The sequence below is a fragment of the Manis javanica genome, chromosome 2, assembly GCF_040802235.1.
Source record: "Manis javanica isolate MJ-LG chromosome 2, MJ_LKY, whole genome shotgun sequence".
Taxonomy (NCBI): domain Eukaryota; kingdom Metazoa; phylum Chordata; class Mammalia; order Pholidota; family Manidae; genus Manis; species Manis javanica.
In genome coordinates, this window is record NC_133157.1 from 95,003,323 (window position 1) to 95,029,390 (window position 26,068).

A 26,068-nucleotide genomic window follows, 5' to 3' on the forward strand; every position below is an offset into this window, starting at 1 on the left:
AGTGTGGACCTTTTAACCACCTTCACACATTTTGCACATTACCCCCTTCCACCTTGAGCAGCTACCAATTTGTATCTGACTTTTAAAAAAAACAAAAGTTTTGGTTTTAGATTCCATATATTAGTGAGATCATACAGTATTTGTCTTTCTCTGACTTCTTCACTTGGCATAATGCCCTCAAGGTCCATCTATGTTGTTGCAAATGGCAAGATTTCATTCTTTTTAATGGCTGAGTAATATTCCATTGTGTGTATATGCATGTGTGTATACACACACATATGCATACACAATGTGGCTGTCCAGTTTCCCCAACACCATTTATTGAAGAACTGTCCTTTACTGATTGTATATTCTTGGTTCATTTGTTGTAAATTGTGTAGTTTTTTTCTGGGTTTTCCATTCTGCTCCATTGTTCTGTTTTTATGCCAATAACCATACTATTTTGATTTTTTATTGCTTTATAATATAGTTTGAAAGTAGGCAGTGTGATGTTTCCAGCTTTGTTTTTTTCTCAAGATTGCTTTGGCTATACAGGGTCTTTTGTGGTTCCATACAAATTTTACGTTAGTTCTACTCCCATGAAAAAATGTCATTTGGTATTTTGATCAGGAATGCATTAAATCTGTAGATTGCTTTGGTTAGTATGAGGCATTTCAACAATATTAATTCTGATTCATAAGCATAGGATATCTTTCCATTTGTTTGTGTCTTCAGTTTCTTTCACCAAAGTCTTAGTTTTCATTATGAAGATCTTTGACCTCATTAAATTTTTTCCTCAGTATTTTATTCTTCTTGGTATTATTGTGAATGGAATTTTCCTCATTAGTTCTTTCTCAGTTCATTGTTAGTGTATAGAAATGCAACTGGTTTTTAACATTGATTTTGTATCTGGCTTTATCATTCAACTTTACTGAATTTATTAGTTCTAACAGTGTTTTGGTGAAATCTTCAGGGTTTTCTACATATAATGTCATCTGACAATGTGACAGTTTTATTTCTTCCTGATTTTGATGTCTTTTCTTTTTTCTTGGCTATTTGCTGTGATCTAGGACTTCCAGTACTATGTTTAAATGTGCTGACAGTGGGTATCCTTTTTTTTATCCATCTTTGAGGAAGAGCTTTCAGTTTTTCACCATTGCATATGATGTAATCTGTAGGGCTGTATATATGGCATTTATTATGTTGAGGTACATTCCCTCTATATCTACTTTGTTGAGTTTTTATCATAAATGAATGTTAAATTTTTTTCAAATGCTTTTTCTGCATCTATTGAGATAATATGATTTTTATCCTTCATTTTGTTAATGTGGTGTATGTATCACACTGCATATACTGAACTGTCCTTGCATTCCAAGGACTTGGTCATGGTGGATAATCCTTTTAATGTGCTGAGTTCAGTTTGCTAGTATTTTGAGAATTTTTGCATCTATGTTCCTCATGGATAGTGTTGCCTGTTATTTTCATTTCATGTAGCATCCTTGTCTGACTTTGGTATCAGGAAAATGCTGGCCTTACAAAATGAGTTTGGGACTGCTCTTAAATTAGTTTTTGGGAGAGTTTGAAGTTTGGTATTAATTTTCCTTTAAATGTTTGGTAGAATTCACCAGTAAAGCCACCTGGTCCTGGGTTTTCTTTATTGTTAAATTTTTTTATTACTGATTCAATCTCCTTACTAATAATTGGTCTACTCAGATTTTTTATTTCTTCCTGATTCAGTCTTGGTAGGTCGTATGTTTCTAACAGTTTTTCTAGGTTGTTCAATTTGTTCATAGTATCTTAAATCCTTTGTATTCCTGTGATATCAGTTAAGGTCTCCTTTTTCATTCATAATTTTGTTGATTTGCATCCTTTTTCCTGTGGTTAGTCTAGCTAAAGGTTTGTCAATTTTGTTTACCCTTTCAAAGTACCAACACTTAGTTTGGTTTATCTTTTCTATTGTTTCTCTGCTATTTATTTCTGCTCTGCTCTTTGTTGTTTCCTCCCTTTTGCTAATTTTGAACTTAAATTGTTTTTTCCCTAGTTCCTTGAGGTATGTTAGGTTGGGCATTTTTGTTCTTCCTTCATGTGTTTACAGGTTTATGCCTTCCTCCTTGAACTGCTTTTGCTGCATCCCATAAGCTTTGGTATGTATTTTTCTATTTCGTGTGTCCTGACATTTTTTTCTCTTTTGGTTTCTGCTTTGATCCACTGGCTACTCAGGAGTGTGTTGGAACAAATATCTTTCAACTATGTTCCAACAGTTATTTCATAGAACTTTTGTGAAGGTGAAATAAATGAAAGAAGAATTTAGAAAATGCTTAGTGGAAGCTGCTTTTATAATTGTATCATTAAATCTATCAAAAGTTAAACTAACCTTAAGTCTGCTTACTGTTAGGCACTTCAGAAGATACTAGGGAATGGTTAGTAGTGAGGCACAGAGACAGCATTATTTTCCTGCAGACCATGTCTTAGACATACTGTGTTCCCACTCTCTAGAGCAATGCTTAATACATATTGAACTCTCAATAACTAAGAGTCAAATGAGTAAATGACTGATAAGTCCTCAGAGATGGCCTGACTTTAACATTTGCGTACTTACTTGGGAGCCCACTTTTTCTGATAAAGCCTAAGGACTCTAGTGGACATTTATGTTTGCTTGGCTACTTGGTTTTGCAACCTAATGGCCTTCATGAACCATGGTTGTAAAAGTCTTTGTCTCTCTGGGATTGGGGAATTGACTCTTTTCCCCCAGGACATTTTTGTGTTCAAACATCATTTTGTGCTCAAAGGCAGCCCTGTCTTTTTTTTTAAAGGTATCATTGATATACTCTTATGAAGGTTTCACATGAAAAACATTGTGGTTACTACATTCACCCATATTATTAAGTCCCCCGCACATACCCTACTGAAGTCACTGTCCATCAGTGTAGTAAGATGCCAGAGTTCCTTCTTGTCTTCTCTGTGCTACTGTCTTCCCCATGATCCCATCACACCATGTGCAGCAATCATAATGCCCCTCAATCCCCTTCTCCCTCCCTCCCCACCCACCCTCCCCAACTCCTCCACTTTGGTAACCACTAGTCCCTTCTTGGAGTCTGTGAGCCTGCTGCTGTTTTCTTCCTTCAGTTTTGCTTCATTGTTCTACTCCACAAATGAGAGAAGTCATTTGGTACTTGTCTTTCTCTGTCTGGCTTATTTCACGGAGCATAATACCCTCTAGCTCCATCCATGTTGTTGCAAATGGTAGGATTTGTTCTCTTCTTATCAGCCCCATCTTTTGCTCTGACCTGTGCTCTGCATCTTTAAGTAAGCTGGTAGGATGTTCAAGGATTACCCTTCTGGGGTCCCTCTATTTCCTTGGGTAAAGTAGGGACCAATTTGCAATCTCAGTCTCTCTTCATTCCCCTTCTTCATTATGGGAATAATCTATGTATTAGTAATACTTCCTTGAATTGCTGTCATTGGATTCACTTTTTCCCCAGAAAATTATGATAGTTTATCAGTGCTACACCAAGAGTAAGGATCACAACAACGTTCTCAGGGCTGACCCACACATCAAGGAAAAACAGATTCTAAATCTCTTCAGAAAAAAAGGATTTTTATTATATAACTGCAAAGCAATAGTCATAAAACAGAAATGTATGTAATTATCTTTGCTGATATCCTAAACTTTGAATTTTATAAAACAATTATCAAACCTGCCTTAGAACCACCCTGCAGAGTAGCTTTTGCAGCTTGCCACACTGTAGAAAATTCAGATGAGAAAAAGGAAGATTCAAGAGCTCTTTCATTGCAGAAGGGGACAATGCTTTCTTCTAGAATTATTATGGTCAGAACAGAAAGCAGATGAGATACTTTCACATCAGGTAGAACTACTTTCTCATTACTCCTTTTGTGTACTATGTATATTTAATGTGTAATTATGACTGACACTAAACACAGGAAAGAAAAATGAACATTCAGTACAAATCTGACTTTTTAGTGCCTCAATACTATTGCTCCAGAATTTCAGCATGCAAATATTAAAAATTGCTGATTTTCAAATTTCCTTTTTTTTTCATTTAAAAAAGTTGCTCTACCCCTATGTTTATCGCAGCAGTATTTATAATAGCCAAGATATGGAAGCACCCTAAGTGTCCATCAGTAGATGAATGGATAAAGAAGATGTAGTACATATACACAATGGAATACTATTCAGCCATAAGAAACAAATCCTACCATTTGCAGCAACATGGATGGAGCTAGAGGGTATTATGCTCAGTGAAATAAGCCAGGCAGAGAAAGACAAATAACAAATGATTTCCTTTATTTGTGGAGTATAACAACAAAGCAAAACTGAAGGAACAAAACAGCAGCAGACTCACAGAACCCAAGAAGGGACTAACAGTTACCAAAGGGGAGGGGACTGGGGAGGATGGGTGGGAAGGGAGGGAGAAGGGGAATGAGGGGCATTACGATTAGCACACATAATGTAGCAGGGAAGGCACGGGGAAGGCAGTATAGCACAAAGAAGACAAGTAGTGACTCTATAGCATCTTACTACTCTGATGGACAGTGACTGTAATGGGGTGTGGGGGGGACTTAATAATGGGGGGAATCTAGGAAGCACAATGTTGCTCATGTAATTGTATATTAATGATACCAAAATAAAAAAATAAAGATAAAGTCCAAACTCCATAAATGGGTTAAAAAAAGATAACTGTCTCTCTGGACAAGGCACAGAACAGAAACAGAAAGTCAAGCCTTCTAATGCTAGATCTCAGAGAAGGTGGCAGCACTTGGCACCCTGGGAACAGAGGGCTCAGGGAGCCCTCCCCCTGCTGGGGCTCCTGACTCAGCAACATTCATGAACTCTGCACCAGGACCCAAATATGAGAGGAGCACTGAGAACCTGGGACCACAAGGCTGAAGAGCAAGGAGATACTGCAAAACATTAGACAGGGACAGAGTGATAAAATACATGAAAAAAAAAATGTAGTGGCAAATGCAACAGCCATGAATTCAGTCAGATAACCCCAAAAAGTATGTGAAGGAATAGAAGGTATTTATCTCATAAAGAACTGGAGGACGACAGTCCCAGGTGACAAGGGTAGGTGGCCTGCAGCTGTATGGTGGGAACTTCATTCAGGGACAAAGAGCATCTGGGCTGTCCCAGGACAGGCTTCACCAGCACTCTTCTAGGTTCCTTGCCCACATAGGGCTTCTCCTCACTGATGAGGATGGGGACAGGGCACCTGCCCCTTTCTGGTGCCTTGTAGTGGCTCTTGCCTCTGGGCCTGTTCTCTGTTACCGCTATGAGTTTGCTCACATGAGGCCAGATGGTTTCTGGCTGCATCTGGCTCTCAGCCCGGTGCTCAGCCCATGAGTGAGTGCACTCCCCAGGGCAGATCCCAAGTGGGCAGAGGGGATGCAGAGATCAGACCGTCCCGTCTGATGGGATGTAAACATACCCTACTCTGGACACACGAGATTGAGACCAGCCCTTTGCAGGATGAATCCTCAGATAGTTTGTAATTTCTGTGATAAGCTGGTCCTCTTTGCAAGAGCAGAGGCTGTGTTCAGGAAGCCAATACTAAAGACAAGCATGGCAGGGGCTGGAAGGCATCATGAAAAGGTATGTAAAAATCTGAAGGTGAGGAGACATGCCAAGTACATATCCAGAGGGAAGGGGACAACCTGAGATGTCCCAAGACCAAAGCCAGCCTGAGGGATCTGGGGTGGCCATGTGGGGGGGCCAGAGGACGGGTGGAGGGCACATGGTCTCTGTGCCAATGTGAGGGGCCAGAGTGTTGGGCAAATGAGCTGTTAAATATACACCATCTATATTGGGGGGAGCTATTACAGATAGATATCAATCAAGAGAAAATATAGAATTCAAGACTGAAAACCTAAACTGTTAAAAAAAAAAAGGTGGGGTTCCAATAGGATGCAGTGTCTGGTTTGCACAAGAGACGATACATGGTGCAGCCTCAGAGCCAGAACACAGGGCTAAGGGCTAAGGGCTCAAGGAAGAAAATGGAGTGGCTCCTTTTATCATTGCACCTATGGTTTCAGCAGCTCTGAGCTGCTCTTGGGCACTAAGTGGGTATGTACCACCTGGTGGTACTTTCGTTTCAGGGTACTGGAAGGTAAGAATGCCACTTGGTCCCTCATGCCACTGAGGTGGGAGGCAGATGGGTAGCTGCCGGAGGGGGAAGGATGGCTGTCTGGAACCCAGGGGTTTCTGAGGTACCACTTAGCCTCCACACCTAGGAGGAATTAGTGAATTACAGCTGCCAAGAAAAGGACTGATGAGGATTCAGATCCTTTAGGAATGCAGATCTCAAGTCATGTCAGGTAGAAAACCCCACAAGGGTGAGGTTCTGGTGAGGGTGAGGGCAGTGAGAAATGGGTAGAGGCAGAAGTTATAAATATCCCCACAGCAATATGCCCAGCCCCTACGACAGAGAAACTGCATACATCTCTCCTTCCTTTTGATGGTCAATGCCTATTTCTATAGAGTAAGCATTTTCTTTTCTTTCCTCCTCACTTTTTAACATGAGGATGAATTAACCTCCAATTTTATTGGAGGCTAATTTTTCCTTTTTGTAAGAGAATTTTCAGATGGGACTATGGTTGACTTGGGGGGAGTAAGCAGCACAGTCAAGTGAGAGCTGATTGCTGAGATTTTGTGTCTGCTAATTCTGTGTGGAGGGTGGGTGCATCTTTCCTAAAGGCAGCTTCATCTCATTGGAATGGAGCTGGTGGCAGGCACAGAAGCTTGCAGTATGTAGCAAGTGTTTTGATGGTGCCAGTGATTCAGTTACTGTCTCAATTCTGACCTGCCATTTACTTAATTAGCACACTGTTCCGGCTCTGTTAGCTCTGCCCATAAAGGATGCGGACGGAAAATATGAACTCAAGAGGAGGAGGGCTGCCTGCCTCCCCACTGTCTTCTCCCTTCTCACAGCAGCTGAATGCTGGACATCATGACCTGGCCCTGGCTGCCACCCAACAGCCCTGATGTCCATGCCTGGAAACACCACAAGCTGGCAGACCCTCTTAAGAAGTCTGAAACCCAGCCATATGGGGACCCTTCCCTAGTATTCTGTTAAATAATTAAACTTGTTTTCTTTGTTCCCTTAGCCTGAGACACTACAGTTGTTACCCTGTGAAACCTCGGAACAGCCCAAACTGTGGCCCCAGATCAGTAATAGCAGCCTCTCCTCGGAACATGTTAGAAACACAGATTCTTAAGCACCAGCTGGCCCAAAGTCAGCACCCTGATGGGGTGACCGGGAGCCTGTCTGACAAACCCTCCATCTGGCCCTGACAAATGCTGACTTTAGAGAACCACTGCCCCTGCCTCGGGTGTTCTCAGTTCCCTCTTGCAGTTGCCTAGGCAACAGTATAGTCAGCAGTTCTTCACATTAAATTCTGCTTAAATAACTGGTGTGGGACACACTAGTTCAGTGTAAATGCTCAAAGAAATATCAAGATCAATTTCTCTTAAACCCTTACAGAAAATGGAACAGGCAGGAACACTTCCCAACTCATCTATGAGGCCAGCATTACTAAAGTCAGACAGAGACACTACTAAAAAAGACCAATATTCCTTATAGATATAGATGTAAAAACCCTTAAAAATTAGTGTACTGGATTCAGTAGCATAATAAAGGGGTTATACATGACCAAGAGGAATTTATCATAGTAGCGCAAGGGTGGGCCAATGTAAGAAAGTCAATCAATGTGATATATACTAACAGAATGAAGAAAAAAACCACAAAATCATATCCACTAATATAGAAAAGGCATTTGACAGAACCCAATACCCTTTGATACAACAGAACACTCAACGAACTAGTAAGAGGGGAACTTCCCACAACATGATAAAGGTAATTCATGAGAAATCTGCAGCTAACTTCATTCTCTGTGGTGAAAAGCTGAAAGCTTCCCCCTAAGATCAGGAACAAGACTAGGATGTCTGCTTTTACCACTGCTTCTCAACACTGTACTGGATGTACTGGAAGTCCTAACCAGAAATTTAGGCAAGAAGAAAACCCTCCAACAGATCCACCAAAAAACCCACAAAAAGTGTATTTCTATACACTAGCAATGAACAATCTGAAAATGTAATTAAATATGAAGACATCCCATGTTCATGGCAGGAAGGCTTAGTATTGTTAAGACTGCCAATGCTGTTTGAAGGATCTACAGGTTCAATGCAACCCGTAACAGAACACCAACTACCTTTTTATACACCCAGAAATAGAAAAGCTGATTTAACTGCAATTTAATTTGATTGACTGGAATTGCAAGGTGCACTGAAAAGCCAAAACTATCTTTAAAAAGAACAAAATTGGAAGACTCACACTTTCTGATTTCAAAACTTACTACTGTAAAGCTACAGTAATCACAACTGCATAGGTTACTGGCATAAAGACAGATCAATAGACTTCTGGAATAAAATGAGAAGTCCACAAGTACATCAATGTTCATTGGTTTTCAACAGGGGTGCCATGACCAATCAACGGGAAAAGAATCTCTTCAACAAGTGGTGCTGAGATTACTAGCTATTCACATGTTAAACAATGACATTGAACTCCTACTTCACACTATATATGAAAATTAATTCAAGATAGGTCAAAGACCTAAATATAAAAGCTAAAATTATAAACTCTAAGAAGAAAACATGGGTAAATCTTCAAGACCTTGGTCTTACATGACACCAAATGCACAAATGACAGAAGAAAAAACTGATGAATTTGACTTGTCAGAATTAAAGCTTTTATGCATCAAAGGACACTAGCAAGAAAGTGAAAAGACAACCCTCAAGAAGGGAGAAAATATAGGCAAATCATATATCTAGTATCCAGGATATATAAAGAACTCTTACAACTCAAGAACATCCCAATTCAAAAATGGGCCAAAGACTTGAATGAACATTTCTCCAAATAAAATATTCAAATATCAAGCAAGCTCATGACAAGGTGCTCATTAGGGAAATACAAACCACAGTCACAGTGAGAGGCCACTTTACACCTGCTACACTATTAACAACAAAATAGAAGATAAAGTGTTGAAAAGGATATGGTAAAGCTGAAGAACTCCTAACACTACTGACAGGAATGTCAAATGTGCAGCTGTGAAAAACAACTTGCCAGTTCCTCAAAGGTTAAGACACAGAGTCACCACATAACCTAGCAATTCCATTCCCAGGAATAAAAACATGCTCACATGAAAACCTGGAAAAGAAGGTCTACAGCAGCATTGATTATGAAAGGCTTAAAGCGGAAAAAACCCATATGTCCACTGACATTTGGCTGATAAATTTATCAATTGATAAATGAAAAAATGTGGTACACTCATATAATGGAATATTTTTCAACATTAAATAAAAGTTGACACATGTTACTCTATGTGGATGAACCTTGAAAAACACACCAGGTGTAAGAAACCAGACACGAAAGGTTATTGTATGATTCTATTTACATGAGATATCCCAAACGGTAAATCCATGGAGATAGGAAGTAGCTTACTGATTGCCAGGGAATAGAGACAGGGGAACTGCTAACAGATATGGGGTTTCTTTTTTGGGATGATGGAAATATTCTGGAAATAGGTAGTGCCAGGAGCTGTATAACCTAGTGAATAAGCTAAAAAATCTTTGGATTGAACACTTTGGAATGGCTAAAATTGTGAATTTATAGCAATTTAAAAAAGGAATAAATTACATTTGTTATACTGGGTAAAGAAACTGGAATTTTGGTAGGCAATGGTAGAGAACAAAGACCCCATGAGAGCATTTAAAAAAAATTGTGGCAAAATACTCATAAAATCGACCATTCTGACCATTTTTAGTAGTGCACTGGCATTAAGTACATTCACATTGTGGTGGAACGATCTTCACCATCACCTCCAGAACTCGTTTCATCTTGCAACACTGAAACCCTACCCATTAAACAGTGACTTCCCTCTTACCCAAGTTCCGGCAACCACTATTCTACTTTCTGTCCCTATGAATCTGGCTCAATGCTTCACGTAAGTGGAATCACACAGTATGTTTTTTTGTACTGGCTTACTTTGCATGTCTTCAAGGTTCATCTATGTTGTGACAAGTATCAAAATGCCCTTCACCTCTAAGGCAGAAGAAATTCCATCAGACGCATTTACCGTATTTTATCTATCCAATGAGGAACATTGGGTTGCTTCTACCTTTTGGCTGTTGAGTAATGATAATACACACGGGTGTGCAAGTGTCTGTGTTGCCCTTTTCATTCTGTGTCCCTCTTTTTAAAAAAATAAGTTACCTGTTTTCGAAAGATTTTGAAGGAAGTTCTTAAAAATGAATTTTGAAAATACATATATCTTGTGCATTAGCTTACAGATTAACCACTTAATTTATCTGAAAGACACCCAAAATAGAACCCAAAGATAAACCATACTATTTAAAGAGATACAAGACATAAAAGTATCCAGTGCAAATTTATTATGCATTAGGAAGCTTAACTTAAAAACCAACAACATAGTAAAAAGATATGTTAATCTCTGTTCATAGCAGAACAGGTTTCAAAATATATGTATTTTAAATGTATTCAGTCAGTACACAATCCTTTATAAAAGTTGTATATATATATATTTTCTGTCAACACCATTACATTTATAAATACAAGATTTACACAGCACCCCATCAAAAAAATTTAAAACTCCTTACAAATATCTACATATATTTCATGCCTATAAAACTTTCAGAGGAGTGCTCTTTTAAAGGTGGGCCCTAATTAGTGGTCCATTTACTGGTGCAGCAAAATACATATAAATCTGTAAATTTTCTTTGTTCATAAAACATCCTGAAAATTAGCAAGACACTTACTGTGAAACCGAGCTTTCTATACCATATTTCAGAATTTTATGTGCATGTTCCCATGGGATTCAAGTCAGATAAACAGATGGAAATAAAGATGAACTGAGAACAAATGCATAGTACAGAGCAGTTAAGGCAGGAGTGTGTTGAATGGAGACTGAGGAGCAGGATGCGGGGTGCGGGAGGGGCTGATGGAGATAATGCATCTGGGAGTCTGAGCTGGATACAGTCACTAACTCATCTTCACTTAGGTAGGTTTACATTGTTGAAAACTTTCCTAGAAGCACCCTCCAATTTTTATGTTGCTTGGTGTGTGGTTTTCTTCTGTAAAATCATCTTGGATCTGACCAAGACACCAGGCCTAGGAATCTGAGTTGCTAGTTCTTCATGATTTAAATTATTAAGAAAATTTTCCTTCATCTGGTAGAGGTTATCACTGATCAGTATCATTAATGTTCACAGGATATGCTGGACTTCATTCTAACCCTGAATAGGAAAAGAAAGAGGATGATTAGGTTTCTGTGTTGCCTTTGAACAAAGGCAGGAGATCCCTGACACTGAGTGACTCTGGGGGGGACACTTGTCAACACTGTTTTGTGGGCTGAGCAGGCAGTTCAGAGAAACAGGAGGGAGAAAAATGAGGGATTCTTCACCTCAAATCTTCCCAGAGATGGCAGTTCCATTACAGTCCTGCACCTTCTATGGAAAGGACCTAGGAAGTCTGTGTAGCTCCTGGTCTGGAGTTATTAAAGGAAAGTCCTCTTTCCACCAGACACCACTTTTTGGATTTGATATTCCAAGTTTGGATTCCAGATAACTCTGTGAGTTGCATGTCATTTGCAGGAAATTACTTCAAACCTTAACCTGTTCTAATGTGCAAACAGAAAGTAAAAGAATGGAAGAAAGAGGAGGAGGAGGAATTGAGGGTTTCCTCTCACACCGGGCTCAGAAGGGTGCCACCAGCATCTCCTCTCAGCACCACAAAGTCTCCACGGGGAGTGTCCCCACACCCAGGCAGTCCCTGCAGAATCCCGCTGCTGCCTGGTCACAGCTCAGTGCACTGATTCCCGGGCTCCTCAAAGGAAGAGAGCTCCCAGGCGCTGCTGTCCTGTAGCAGTGGTGCAATGTCCTCACGGCCACTGCCCCGTGTCGAGGTGTTGGTCCAGTTGCTGCTGGCGCTGTTGGTATGTTTTTGAATTCCACTGCCTTTACTGTATTCAGGAATGAACACAGCGACCAGAAAAGACACGAGAACTATACATGCCCCAAATAAAAACGGTGGGCCTGGGATGACAGCTCCCTGACATAAATGAAGATGAAGAATTTGGTTAGTCTTTTCAAACCAAAATTAGTCCTGGATGACCCAAAAAATACACTGCCGAAAAATGAATCATTTCCTCAAAAGCAAATGTTTCAGTGTCAAGGCAAATTCTAAATGAGCCCTGTGTTTGAAATATGATGGGGGCTAACTAATCACTGCTTTTTGCACCACTTCTTCTCAATGGCTTAACCCAACCTGTGAGCAAGTTACTTCTCTCTCATCCCATTCTGTGGCCTCAGATTATGCAGTCTCTACATGAACATGGATTCCAGTTTTGAACTGAAATCTATACTAAATATCCCTTAGAAGGAGAGAGAGAAGACATATAAAATAAGTAGTAGGAAAAGCACTCTGGCTCAATTTCTAGCTAGAGTTTTAGGTCATTTCACATTTTATTTGGGCTTTAACAGAGGACAGCATTCTGATCAGAGTAACTGTGTAGATAAAAAACAGACTCTGAACAAAATTAAGACAAATCTTTTACAGAAATGACCCCTCCCCAGTCCCAGGAAGCAATGAACATGGAACTCACTACTGCTGCCCAGTACAACAGCAACATCACACAGATTAACACCGTCCAAGCTTAAGGTCACGAAATTTCGTTATAATCAGACTTGACTGCTGTTATAAAACTAGGCTTATCAGCAAATTACCTGCAGGGAAGCACTGTTAGAATTCAGTTCTGGTCCTAACTCAGTCAGTTCCACGTGGAACATGTAGAAGATGAAGCCGTAGAGTGCTGGCCCCAGGCCATTGCACAGTCCCCTTATTCCAGTTATGATCCCCTGTGCAACTCCTAAACCAGAACAGAGACGAGGTGGTCTTGTCAGGAAAGCATCTTCAGAAAGGACAAAGCAGCCCTTTGACAAACTATGATGCAACTGAGCGGGGCTAAACTGTCTAACGTGCTGTCACTCACTGCACTAATGCTTTTCTGGTTTACTTTGTCTTCTTAAAGTCCTCCTCCTTCTTTGCCCTCAAATCTGTAAGGAGAGGAAATGACTGATGTTTCTGAAATCCCTTAGGGGCTGAGCCCTCTCACCAGTAGAAATAGCTAGGTCTTACTATAAATGGAGAATAATGGAAAAATGTTAGTATTCTCCATTTACAGGCAATTTCCATTTTCCTGTGGATCGAGATTTTCTTCCTGTACTCATTTAATGGTGCTTTTCCAATGAAAGTTTGCCCTTTACCTCTTGCAGCCCTGCCCGTATGCGTCCTCCTGGCACATGTGGGCAGACTCCATTCCTCATTCCAGGTACATCTCATGCACTGAAAAACCCCAGAAGTGCCAATTTCTAGATATCCCTAGTTTCTAACATGGCAGATAAGAATTAGCTTTTACCATATGAAATGTATATTCTCCTAAGTCAAAAATGGTTAATTACAATTCAACCTAATACAACGTGTTCTAATAATTTTGTATGCTGACATGTAGAAACATCTGCATTAATATATATAAGCATGAAAAGAGCCAAAGAAAATTCATGCCCCGAGAGATAGGAGAGTGTGTGAGTGCCCTCCACGGATAGCCTGCGCCCTCACTTCAGACACAATGCCTCCCAGGACACTCAGCCAACTGAGTTACCACAGCCAGGGTGACACAGAGAATATGTGGTCTTCAAACACTATTTAACAATGGATATGAATTAGATGGCTAATTAGATGTTGAAAAATAGGTGCAATCAATAAATAATGTTTTCCAATCTGACTTAAAAAAAAAACTTTCTAAAGGTCTTTAAGGCATTTAACAAATTTTCCTTTTAAAACTCACTACTTTCTGAGCCCCATAAGGGGAGCCATAAGAGCCAAAGAAGGGAAGGACTGATCCTGGCAGTGGGAACTGCTGGGAGAAGGCTGGGGTGTGGGGTGAAGAGGCTGGAGTGCTACTCCCCTAAGGGTTTGCCTAAGCTTAAGTTGGTCTCTCCCTCTGCATCTGACTGTCAATAAATACACAGATTTATGTTTCCTTTATCTGCTTGAAAAATCATGTCCTGAATTAAGCTAATGGACTCTGAGTGATTACAAATTGAAGATATTTTAATGATTATTGTGATTAAGAATCCATTTCTTTGCCAGTTGATCACCATTTAACAGACATGTTAAAATAGGATTTTACGTCTACTAAATTCTGATAACACACAAAAGGACTCAAAACTGAACATAGAAAGTGGATAGCTCTAATTCTTAGTATTCTGAACTGCTTAGTCCAGATTTTTAACATATGACACCAAAGCAGGAAGGAAATAGGACTTTTCCCAGTTACCAAAGTCAACAGGCATGATGACCATGCTCTGCTGGCCTGTGAGGCACTCAGTATCTCATGCTGACGGCTGGCCTGTCTCAGCTGAGGAAGGAAAGCACGAAGGGGGCAGGCCTCACCTTGCTGATCTGACTCTGTGTTCCGAGAGACGAGGGCGCTGACTGCTGGGAACGTGATGCTGGACAAGGCGGCCACGGTCCCCGCCGCCCACATCATCCTGCAATGATAGGACAGGCTGCGGTCAGTGGCAGGTTGGCCATGAGGAGCCTGCTGTTCAGGGTACAACCAGAGACAAGAGCACGAAACAGTTTCTGCTTGTGTTAAGCTATACTTATTTTTTCCTCTTTAAAACTGGATTTTTTAACCTGGAAAGTTACCATCACAGTTAAAAGTACTTCATGGGCAGGGGGATGTCGCTTCTTTGTCGTATTTTCCTCTTAAAATCCATTCGTCTTCCTGATTTTCCTGTTCCCACCTGTAGATGCAGCTCACTGAAGTTCAAAGGATTTCTTGTTCCCATGAACACCACACTTGCCCACCGACTTTTCACTTTTCCCTTGGTACTTCTCACCCTGACACTGGCAGGGCTGCAGTTTCCTACCCTAATCAAAAGTGCTGTGCACCAGTAAGAAAGACAGAGGCCTCCAGTTCAGGGGGACACCCTGTACACTCCTTTTCTCAGTGAAAGGGGCTTATGTGTGTGCCAGTAATAAGCGAGGAAGTGAGGAAAGTGAGGTGCCAGCTGGGCTTAACACCTGCCTGGCCAGACTTCCTTGGGGGTGGATGACAGGCTCATTCTCACTGGAAGGGAAAACCACCTCCAGGGAAAACCACCAGGCTGACAGAATCTTAAAATTCAGTGCAACTGAACCTGCTATTGAACCAAAGTTCACAGGACTGAAATCTTCAAGAACAAGAGCAATCAACCAGGGAACAGTAAAGTGTTTCTAGTTTCTCTGAGTTACACTGTCCAGTTATGCATGCAAACCGACAATCAACTCCAGCATTAAGATGGAGACATGAATGCTGGGTTTGGTAACCAGGCAGAGAGCACCTGCCTCATACAACACACGCACGATTTTTTTTATTAAGGTATCATTGATACACAATCTTATTAAGGTTTCACATGAGCAACATTGTGATTACGTTTACACATATTATCAAGTCACCCCTACATACCCCATTGCAGTTGCTGTCCATCAGCATAGTAAGATGCTACAGAGTCACTACTTACCTTTTCTGTTCTATAGGTCCTTCCTCATGCCGCCCCCATATATATTATGTATGCTAATCATAATACCCTTTAATCCCTTACTTCCCAACCACCCTCCCCAATCCCTTTCCCTTTGGTAACCGCTAGTTCATTCTTGGGATCTGTGAGTCTGCTGCTTGTTTCTGTTCCTTCAGTTTCTGCTTTGTTGTTATACTCCACAGATGAGTGAAATCATTTGGTACTTGTCTTTCTCTCCCTGGCTTATTTCACTGAGCATAATACCCTCTAGCTCCATCCACATTGTTGCAAATGGTAGAATTTGTTTTTCTCTTATGGCTGAATAACATTCCAGTATGTATATGTACCACATCTTCTTTATCCTCATCCATTCATCTACTGATGGACACTTAGGTTGCTTCCAAGTCTTACCTATTGTAAACAGTGCTGTGATAAACACAGAGTTGCATATATCTTTTTGAATCTGGGCTCTTGTACTCATAGGGTAAATTCCAAGCAGTGGGATTCCCGGGTCAAATGGTATTTCTATTTTTAGTTTTTTGAGGAACCTCCATATTGCTTTCCACAATGGTTGAACTAATTTACATTCCCACCAGCAGTGTAGGAGGGTTGTTCCCCTTTCTCCCATTCTCACCAGCGTATGTTGTCCCAGTCCTATGCATGTTGGCCATCCTTACTGGTGTGAAATGATATCTCATTGTGGTTTTAATTTGCATTTTCCTGATAATTAGCGATGTGGAGTATCTTCATGTGCCTCTTGGCCATCTGAATTTCTTCTCTGCAGTAGTGTCTGTTCAGATCCTCAGCTCATTTTTTAATTGGGTCATTTGTTTTTTGGGTGTTGAGGTGTGTGAGTTCCTAACGTATTTTGGATGTTCACCCCTTGTCGGATATGTCATTTATGAATATATTCTCCTACACTGTAGAATACCTTTTTGTTCTACTGATGATGTCCTTTGCTGTACAGAAGCTTTTTAATTTGATGTAGTCCCATGTGTTCATTTTTGCCTTTGTTTCCCTTGCCCACAGAGTTGTGTTCAGGAAAAAGTTGCTCATGTTTATATTCAAGAGATTTTTGCCTATGTTTTCTTCTAAGAGTTTTATGGTTTCATGACTTACATTCAGGTCTTTGATCCATTTTGAGTTTACTTTTGTGTATAGAGTTATATAATAATCCAGTTTCATTCTCCTACATGTGGCTGTCCAGTTTTGCCAACACAAGCTGCTGAAGAGACTGTCATTTCCCCATTGTATATCCATAGCTCCTTTATTGAAAATTAATTGACCATACATGTGTGGGTTTATATCTGGACTCTCTATTCTGTTCCATTGGTCTATGGGTCTGTTCTTGTGCCAGTACCAAATTGTCTTGATTACTGTGGCTTTGTAGTAGAGCTTGAAGTTGGGGAGCATAATACCTTCAGCTTTATTCTTCCTTTTCAGAATTGCTTTGCCTATTCAGGGTCTTTGGTGGTTCCATATATTAGAACTATCTGTTCTAGTTTGTTGAAGAATGTTGTTGGTATTTTGATAGGGATTGCACTGAACCTTAGATTGCTTTAGTCAGGATGGCCATTTTGACAATATTAATTCTTCCTATCCATGAGCATGGGATGTGTTTCCATTTATCAGTATTTTCTTTAATTTCTCTCATGAGTGTCTTGTAGTTTTCAGAGTATAGGTCTTTCACCTCCTTGATTAGGTTTATTCTGAGGTATTTTATTCTTTTTAATGCAATTGTGAATGGAATTGTTTTACTGATTTCTCTTTCTGCTAGTTCAATGTTAGTATATAGGAATGCAACAGATTTCTATGTACTAATTTTGTATCCTACAACTTTGCTGAATTCAAGTATTAGTTCTAGTACTTTAGGAATGGATTCTTCAGGGTTTTTTACTACCACATCATGTCATCTGAGATTCTTTTCCTTTCTTCTTCCACAGGGCTTCTTCTGACCTGCCTTCCTGTTTCTGGAATCCACTATGCTACAGTACCAGCTGACAGAGGGTTCACATGATTTTGGAAAAGATTTTAGTATACATCTAACTTGAATGCTTCATGTTATAAAGATTGTATCACTACTTAGCTGATTAGGGCTGTGAACTCTGCCATAATTGATCATTTTCCTTGTCTTTTGTTTTTGACTCTATGTCATGTCCTTAAAAACTGACAAAAGTATTTAAGTAAAATAAAACTTTTTTGGGGGGTTGGAGGAGGGGGCCCACATGTTCAATTAAGTAGTAATTCACTGAGAGCCTGCTGAGGTGAAGGCAATCTTTACAAATAATCCTAAATTGCTTAGCTCTACCCTTCCCCAAATTAAGTCAGTATTTTTGGAATGTACACAGCAAACCAGTAAGACAACCTGTGATATAATGAGTTGCAAGAAATACGTATTTGTTCATTCATCTGATCAAATATGTACTTCCCAGGTGTATCTAGTTTTCATCCAGTTTCTGAAGTCACTGTGGAGTCTTAACGAGAAATGGGTGTCTTGTCATGTTAATGAGAGACTTTGGACCCCCACCCGAAGGCGGGGGCTAGAGGTTGAATCAATCAATGGCCAATGATTTAGTCCATTATGACAATGCAATGAAACCCTCACAAAAACCCCTGAGAAGAACTTATCTCACTCTTGAATTCTGCTTCACTGCTGGAGAAAGATTTCATGCTTGGGGAACCCCTGAATGCTTCCACGTGCCACCTAGCTAGGCCCCAAGCTCCATGAGGATAGAATAGAAGCTCCTTTATTTGGGACCTTGCCCAATGTCTCTCTTTGTCTGGCTGTTAGCTTGTATCCTTTATTAAACTGGTAAATGTAAGTGTTTTCCTGAGTTCTGTGAGCCACTCTAGCAAATTAATCCAACCCAATGGGGAGGTCTATAAACTGGTGCATCAGAAGCATAGGTAATAGCCTAGGACTTGTGACTAGTGTCTAGAGTCGCAGGTGGGGGGCAGTTTTGTAGGACGAGGCCCTTAACCTTGGGAATCTGGTGCTGTCTCCAGGCAGATAGTGTCAGAATTGAGTTGAGGTCTGGGACATCCTGCTGGTGCTACAGAATTGCTTGGCGTTGTGTGTGGGAAGGGCCCCCTCGCTCCCCTCCCCCACAGGAACTGGGTCTGGAATGCAGGAGTTATACTATTATGGTTGTTGTACATGAAAAAGCGTGTCACACAACCCTTCATCCTTCGTATCACACCCAACCACCTCAAGCTCCTCTGAACGAGGCTCCATGACAGTCCATGGAAAGGCTTACCAGGCTTGAGATCCAAAACCGTACCAGGCTAACTGGAGTATCTGGAAGCCCAGGCCAAGGAGGACTGTATTCTTATTTCCTAATGATCTCATCAAGATGGCAAGAAAGGCTGTCTGCAAAGCAAAGAAGAACACTGAGAAACCATGTGGACACACAGATCTGATGTGAGCTCTGGGAGAGAAGCCCATGAATGATGACCTGGACCTCTACAGCACCCATCAGGCTCGAGACCCCAGACACCACGCAGGTCTGACAAGCTTGTAGGGAGCTTCAAACCCTCCAGCCTCCTCTCAGAAGCCTGTTTTGGTGCTTGCTAGCACTTCCCCAAAGGTCATTACAGCTGTTCACAATTACTGTGACTAAGAGGGGGAGGCCTCAGAAACCCAGTCACTTTTCCATTAGTGAATAAATAGCAACTATTGTGAACACTGACAGACATGAGGAGACTTGCTGGAGGTAAAGTTTCACAAAGTTGAACTGATACAAATTTGATTTTAACAAATATATACTCTGCTAGGAAGAGATTCAAGCAGGCAGCATCAGAGGTGAGACAGAGAACTCCTCCCAAAACCACATATAATACGAAAATGTAGTTAATACAACTAATCCTAAAAGAGCAACAAGAAAGAAGGCTGCACCAGACTGCATACACCTGGAGAACAGAGCCAACCTCACAAAACAGTAACATACCAAAGCCTTGCTTGATCCAGTGGGATCCAAGCCCTTCCCCCACCCCAGCTCACCAGAGGAAGAGAAACAGAGCGGGGAGGATATGGAAGCCTATGACTGCTGAACACCCAGCCTTGGAGCACAGACCATGGTGCTCTGGAAATTAGTGAGGTTGGAAAGCTAAGACAGGTGGAGTACTTGAGAGACTGAGATTCCAGGTGTTTGTGGAAGACAGACATCCACATCCGGATGCTTTGGGACAAAGGAAAGGTGGGTGGTCTGAGAGGCTTCCTAGCAGTTAGAGGGCTGCTGAAGGGGCGGGGTTTGCACGGAGCTTGTTGTGTGGAAGAAGGGATAGGTGGACAAGGTTGTCTGGGCGTACTCTGCCCAGCAGGTTGGGAACTTTGAGGAGCTTCAGGTGCTCCATCCCCCTATCTGGCTACTCAGCTCCAAGGCCCCCCCCACCACTGTGACACACAGCCTGCACCTTCCTCCTGGCCTGCAGGGACCAGCTCGCAAACCAACAGTCACTGCACTGGTGTCAGGCCATCCAGAGGGAGGCCCTGCCTACAATAGCTACAGATGCAAAGCTTATACCTGTGTGCTTGGCCTACTGGTTCTGGCAATGGAGACAGGTATAGCAGCCAGGAAGCAGGAAACAGCTCTTTCCTCCCCTCAGTCACCAGCACCACTCCCCTGCAACCCCAACCTCACTCCAGGGGCTGAGCAGCTCCAGAGACTAGAGCTTCTGGGCACTAGAGGATGCCACACAGAACTATGAAACGTCAAAGGAACCTGGTTCAGACCACAACCATACAAACTCAGAAAAAGGGCCAAATGAAACTGAACTCACCAATCTTCCTGAAAGAGAGGTCAAAATAAAAATCATAAACATGCTCATGGAAGTATAGAAAAATATTCCAGAACTCAGGAATGAATTTAGGATAGAGATTCAATCATTAAGAAATTCCATATATGAAATGCAACATACAATGGAGGGATTTAAATGCATATTAGATGTAGTAGAAGAGATGGTAAATGGAATAGAAATTAGAGAAGAGAAATACAAAGAAGCTGAGGCACAGAGAGAAAAAAGGATCTCTAAGAAAGAAAGAATATTGAGAGAACTGTGTGACCAATCCAAATGGAACAATATTCGCATTACAGGGGTACCAGAAGAAGAAGAGAGAGAGAATAGGATAGAAAGTATCATTTAAGAGGTAATTGCTGAAAACTTCCCCAATCTGGGGAAGGAGATAAGTCTCTCAGGCCATGGAGGTGCATAGATCTACCAACATAAGGGACCCAAGGAAGATAACACTAAAACACATAATAATTAAAATGGCAAGGATCAGGGATAAGGACAGACTATTAAAAGCAGCCAGAGAGAGAAAAAAGATCACCTACAAAGGAAAACCCATCAGGCTATCATAAAATTTCTCAACAGAAACCTTACAGGCCAGAAGAGAGTGGCATGGCATATTTAATGCAATGAAACAGAAGGGTCTTGAACCAAGAATACTCTACCTGGCAAGGTTATCATTTAAATTTGAAGGAGGGATTAAACAATTTCCAGATAAGCAAAAGCTGAGAGAATTTGCCTCCCACAAACCACCTCCACAGTGCACTTTGGAGGGACTGCTATAGATGGAAGTATTCCTAAGGCTAAATAGCTGTCACCAAGGGAAATAAAAACACATCAGAGTAGAACAATTAATTACTAAGCATATGCAGAATCAAATCAACTACCCCCAAAGTCAATCAAGGGATAGACAAAGAGTACAGGATACCTAATATATAAGAATGGAGAAGGAAGAAAAAGGAGAAAAAAAAAAAGAAACTTTACATTGTATTTGTAATAGCATACTAAGTGGGTTAAATTAGACTGTTAGATAATAAGGGAATTACCCTTGAACCTTTGGTAACCACGGATCTAAAGCCTGCAATGGCAGTAAGTATATACCTATTGATAATCACCCTAAATGTAAATGGACTGAATGCACCAATCAAAAGACAAAGAGCCACTGAATGGATAAAAAAACAAGACCCATCTATATGCTGCCTACAAGAGACTCACATCAAACCCAAAGACATACACAGACTGAAAGTGAAGGGATGGAAAAAGATATTTCATGTAACTAACAGGGAGAAAAAAGCAGGAGTTGCAGTACTTGTATCAGACAAAATAGACTTCAAAACAAAGAGAGTTACAAGAGACAAAGAAGGACATTACATAATAATAAAGGGGTCAGTCCAACAAGAGGATATAACTATTATAAATATCTATGCGCCCAACACAGGAGCACCTACAAATGTGAAACAAATACTAACAGAATTAAAGGGGAAATAGAATGCAATGCATTCATTTTAGGAGACTTCAACACACCACTCACTCCAAAGGACAGATCCACCAGACAGAAAATAAGTAGAGACAGGCACTGAACATATTAGAACAGATGGACCTAATAGACATCTACAGAACACTCCACTCAAAAGCGGCAGGATACACATCCTTCTCAAGTGCACATGGAACATTTTGAAGAACAGATCATATACTAGGCCACAAAAAGCACCTCAGTAAATTCAAAAAGACTGAAATTGTACCAACCACCTTCTCAGATCACAAAGGTATCAAACTATAAATAAATTACACAAAGAAAATGAAAAAACCCACAAACACATGGAGGCTTAATAACATGCTCCTAAACAATCAATAGATCAATCACCAAATAAATACAGAGACTAAGCAATATATGGAGACAAATGACAACAATAATTCAACACTATAAAAATCTGAGGGACGCAGTAAAGGCCGTGCTAAGAGGGAAGTATACTGCAATACAGGCCTACCTCAGGAAAGAAGAACAATTCCAAATAAACAGTCACAATTAACAAAACTAGAAAAGGACGAACAAATGAGGCCCAAAGTCAGTAGGAGGGACATAATAAAGATTAGAGCAGAAATAAATAAAATTGAGAAGAATAAAACAATAGAAAGAATCAATGAAAGCAGGAGCTGGTTCTTCGAGAAAATAAACAAAATAGATAAACCCCTAGCCAGATATATCAAGAAAAAAAGTCACACATAAACAGAATTAGAAATGAGAAAGGAAAAATCACTACAGACACCATAGAAAAAAAAACAAAAAACAAATATATACTCTACTAAAAAACTAGTTGAGATAGAGAAGGCATAGGATAAAAGACGAGTCTGGACTGATCAACTAAACTAACCACAGTCAATATAAAGAACAAACGAAAATCATGAGCAACTTGAAGCTTTAGCATGGTTTACATCTGCTGATACACTTCAACCAAAAAAGAAAAGCCCTTTGCCTTGATGCATTCCTATGGGCCTGGTCAACTGTCATACTGGAGGAAAATGGTTTTGCAGCCCTCTCGTTTCTCCTTGCAAGAGCAAGAGCTGCTCCAGAAGAGTGGCCCACCACACTTCAAAGCAACATGTAGCTATCTCAGGGAAGCGGCCTCTGGGCAGGCCCACAGGCCACTGTGCATGTACCTAAACACACCTGTAAGTTAACTTTTAAGGGCAGGTGCCCTGCCTTTTGTTGTCCTGTGTTCATAACAGATGGGGAACATCTAATGTTCTTCACTCATTCCATAATTCCCATGCCCTGATTTAACTATTTCAGTCCTGGGATGTTAGTGGCTGTATGGTCACTGATTCTCATTTCTGCTTCTTCAGTATTAAAATAATACTGAATTAAAACTAAAATAATATTGAAACCTTTTCCTGGTTAATTGTGCTTGCATCACCTAGAGTTACACTGTGTTTGGTGGTTGTAAAAGCACATTTTTATTTGCTGAATTGACATAGTAGAGGTAAGAGTATTCTAAAAAAAGTACTGAAAAGGTATTAAATTTCCCCTAACTCACAACCTCAATACTTCATTAAAAATGGAATAGTTCTGTGGCCTGTATCCATGTCACTTCACTAGGCTTGACACTGTACCACAGACACACAAGATGATACCATGGCAGGGGAGAAAGACTGACATCAGGGTGCACAGGAGCTCCATGAACATTTCTTTGTGGCTTCCTGGGAATCCACAGCTATTTCAGAATAAAAATGTTAAGAAAAAAGATAAAATGACACTCACCTGAGCCACAATAGACAGAATTCCTACCATAGCTATGAATGCTGCAATTCTAACAGATCCAAAACCTATGACCTGTGGAGATGCAAAGAAAACACTTTTGTACCATCAGTATTATAAAAAAGAAGAAACGTTAGGTTCCATTAAAGCTGCAGGATGACATAGTTGAGGAACATTCATAAAACCCTGACAATGGCAAATTAAAGCAGTGCTAAAAGTTAACCTATTTGACCAGTAATTTGTATCTGAATCTGACATAAGAAATCGTTGCAAGCAGACTGTGGGGAAGTTGGGGTTCCTATGGCCAGGATCCTCACTGAACTTAAACCACCTAATGATGTAACTGGCCTGTTGCTGGGCTGCCGCTTCCACACCTGTAGGTAATAAGCTATTATTGCGCTATATAGAGAGCTTGGCCCAGTGCTCCGGGTGGAGGTAGAGATGCTACTGCTCAACCTACCACCAGAAAACAAGCCAGGTAATAAACGCTTTCACCCCAAGAACGTTTTGCTGTCGATTTTTTTGGTCACAGTGAATCCATAGCGAACTTGTCCGGGGCTGAAACCAATTGGCAAGACACAGACACAATTTAATTTAACAAATATTTCTAAGATGTTTTCTATTATAGGTCTACCTATTGTCTCATTGCCCTCCCTATCCCCAGTGCACCTACAGATGAGCACAATATTATCAAGAGAGCAGGTAGTGAGGAATTTGACTTGTGGTGCTACCCACATAGTTTGCTCACTAGTAAATTCAGTGATTCCCAGTTCTGGCTGGACATGAAGTTGTGTGGGCAACAAGAGCAGGGAGAGGAGTGCAAAGCATTGAGATGCTGGACCCACCTGAGACCAGTTAAATCAGACTCTCTGGGCCCTGGCACAGGTGTGTTTTAAGGTGCTCTATGATGATTCTGATGAGCAGCTGAAGTCATGGCAATGATTTCTAAGCCTCTTAACCTAACAGCAGTTCTGAAATGCCTAAAACTTTGTCTTAAATATCAAGTGTTTAGGAAACTAAGTTATTTTGCCTTATATTATTAAAATGCTATGCAACTCAGAAAAAGGACTTTTAAAATTCTTCTCATTTCATTAATAACTGTCACGCAATTAGCTCCCAAATCAGTGCTGCAGACATTACCAATATTCTACTACTCTAATCAAATGCAGTTAGAAAAACTGGAACCTGAAAATGTAGATTTAGGGAACCTTAGCCTATATTTGTAAATATATATATTTTAAAGTTTCATTGAGATAGGACTTAAAAACCGCACAACTCACCCCTTATAAGTGCATAATTCCATGCTTTTAGTACATTCAGAGTTGGGCAACTTTCACCACAATCACTCACAGATCTCAGCACTCTTCAAAGAAACATGTTCCCACTTAGGAGTGCCACTGCTCCAGCCCACCCCTCCACCAGTCAGTAGTCCACTTGCTGACTATGGACTGTGTACCCTGAGCATTTCATATAAATTATGATCCTGGCTTCTCCTTCTTAGCAAGTTTTTAAAGTTAATCTGTGTTGTACCATATATTAGTGCTTCACTGCTTTATCCTGCCAAATGTAGATATCACTCTGCTGCATGAATATGCTAGTTGCAGATCCATTTCATCAGCTGATAGGCATTTGGGTTGTTTCTACTTTTTGGCTGTTATGAATAATAATTTGTGTAAGTGTCTGTGCACACGTGTGTCCATTTCCTTTGGTCATATACCTGTGGACAGGCTTGCTGGGGACTGTAGGGAAAATGGAAGTTCCCATGGCCAGGATCCTCACCTGACCCTGACCTATTGCCCACTGTGCACCTGCAATGATGTGATACTTAGCCTACGGTGTAGGCCCATGCTTGTACATGTGTTGGCAATAAGCCATTATTGCCTGTGCTGCTATAGAAGAGCTCCACCCAGTGCTGGGGCAGAGGCAGAGACTGAGATGGACTTGCTGCATGCAGACTTGTCAAGGCCAACAGGATTCTAGTGCCTGACCTGCCACCACTAGAATAAAGCTTGGTATAAGTCCTATTACCCTCAACGTTCTGTTGTCATCCCTTGGTCTCACTGCATCCAGTGACTCCTCCTGACCCGGAGCTACAGGAACCCTGTAGTGAACACTGAGGAAATGCCAGTCCCTTTTCCACAGTGGCTGCAGCACTTTACACTCCAACCGGCATGTGTGAGGGCTACCAGTTCTCCAAATACCCGCCTGTTTGTGAGCATAGCCATCTTGGCAGGTGTGAAGTGGTTGCTCATTGTTTTCATTTGTATTTTCTTGATGGCTAATGACATTAAATACTTTTTCATATCTCTGTATATCTTCCTTGGAGAAATATGTATTAAAAATCCTTTGCCTATCTTCTCAGTTGGGTTATTTCTTTATGTTGTTGA

The 26,068-nt window shown here is 40.8% G+C and overlaps 1 protein-coding gene across 4 annotated transcripts in view; it reads right to left on the reverse strand.

Moving 5' to 3' along the window:
- Window positions 1–10,424: 10,424 nt before the first annotated feature.
- MFSD14B (major facilitator superfamily domain containing 14B) overlaps window positions 10,425–26,068 on the reverse strand; it is a gene marked incomplete at its 5' end in the record, with an annotated part of 50,915 nt that continues 35,271 nt past the window's right edge. For 2 of the 4 annotated variants that reach the window (XM_073228923.1, XM_073228922.1), the window contains 5 exon segments: window positions 10,425–12,122; window positions 12,797–12,939; window positions 14,526–14,623; window positions 18,895–19,007; window positions 23,685–23,756. In XM_073228923.1, the coding sequence (XP_073085024.1) occupies window positions 11,868–12,122; window positions 12,797–12,939; window positions 14,526–14,623; window positions 18,895–19,007; window positions 23,685–23,756 (681 nt within the window). 4 annotated transcript variants of the gene reach the window in all.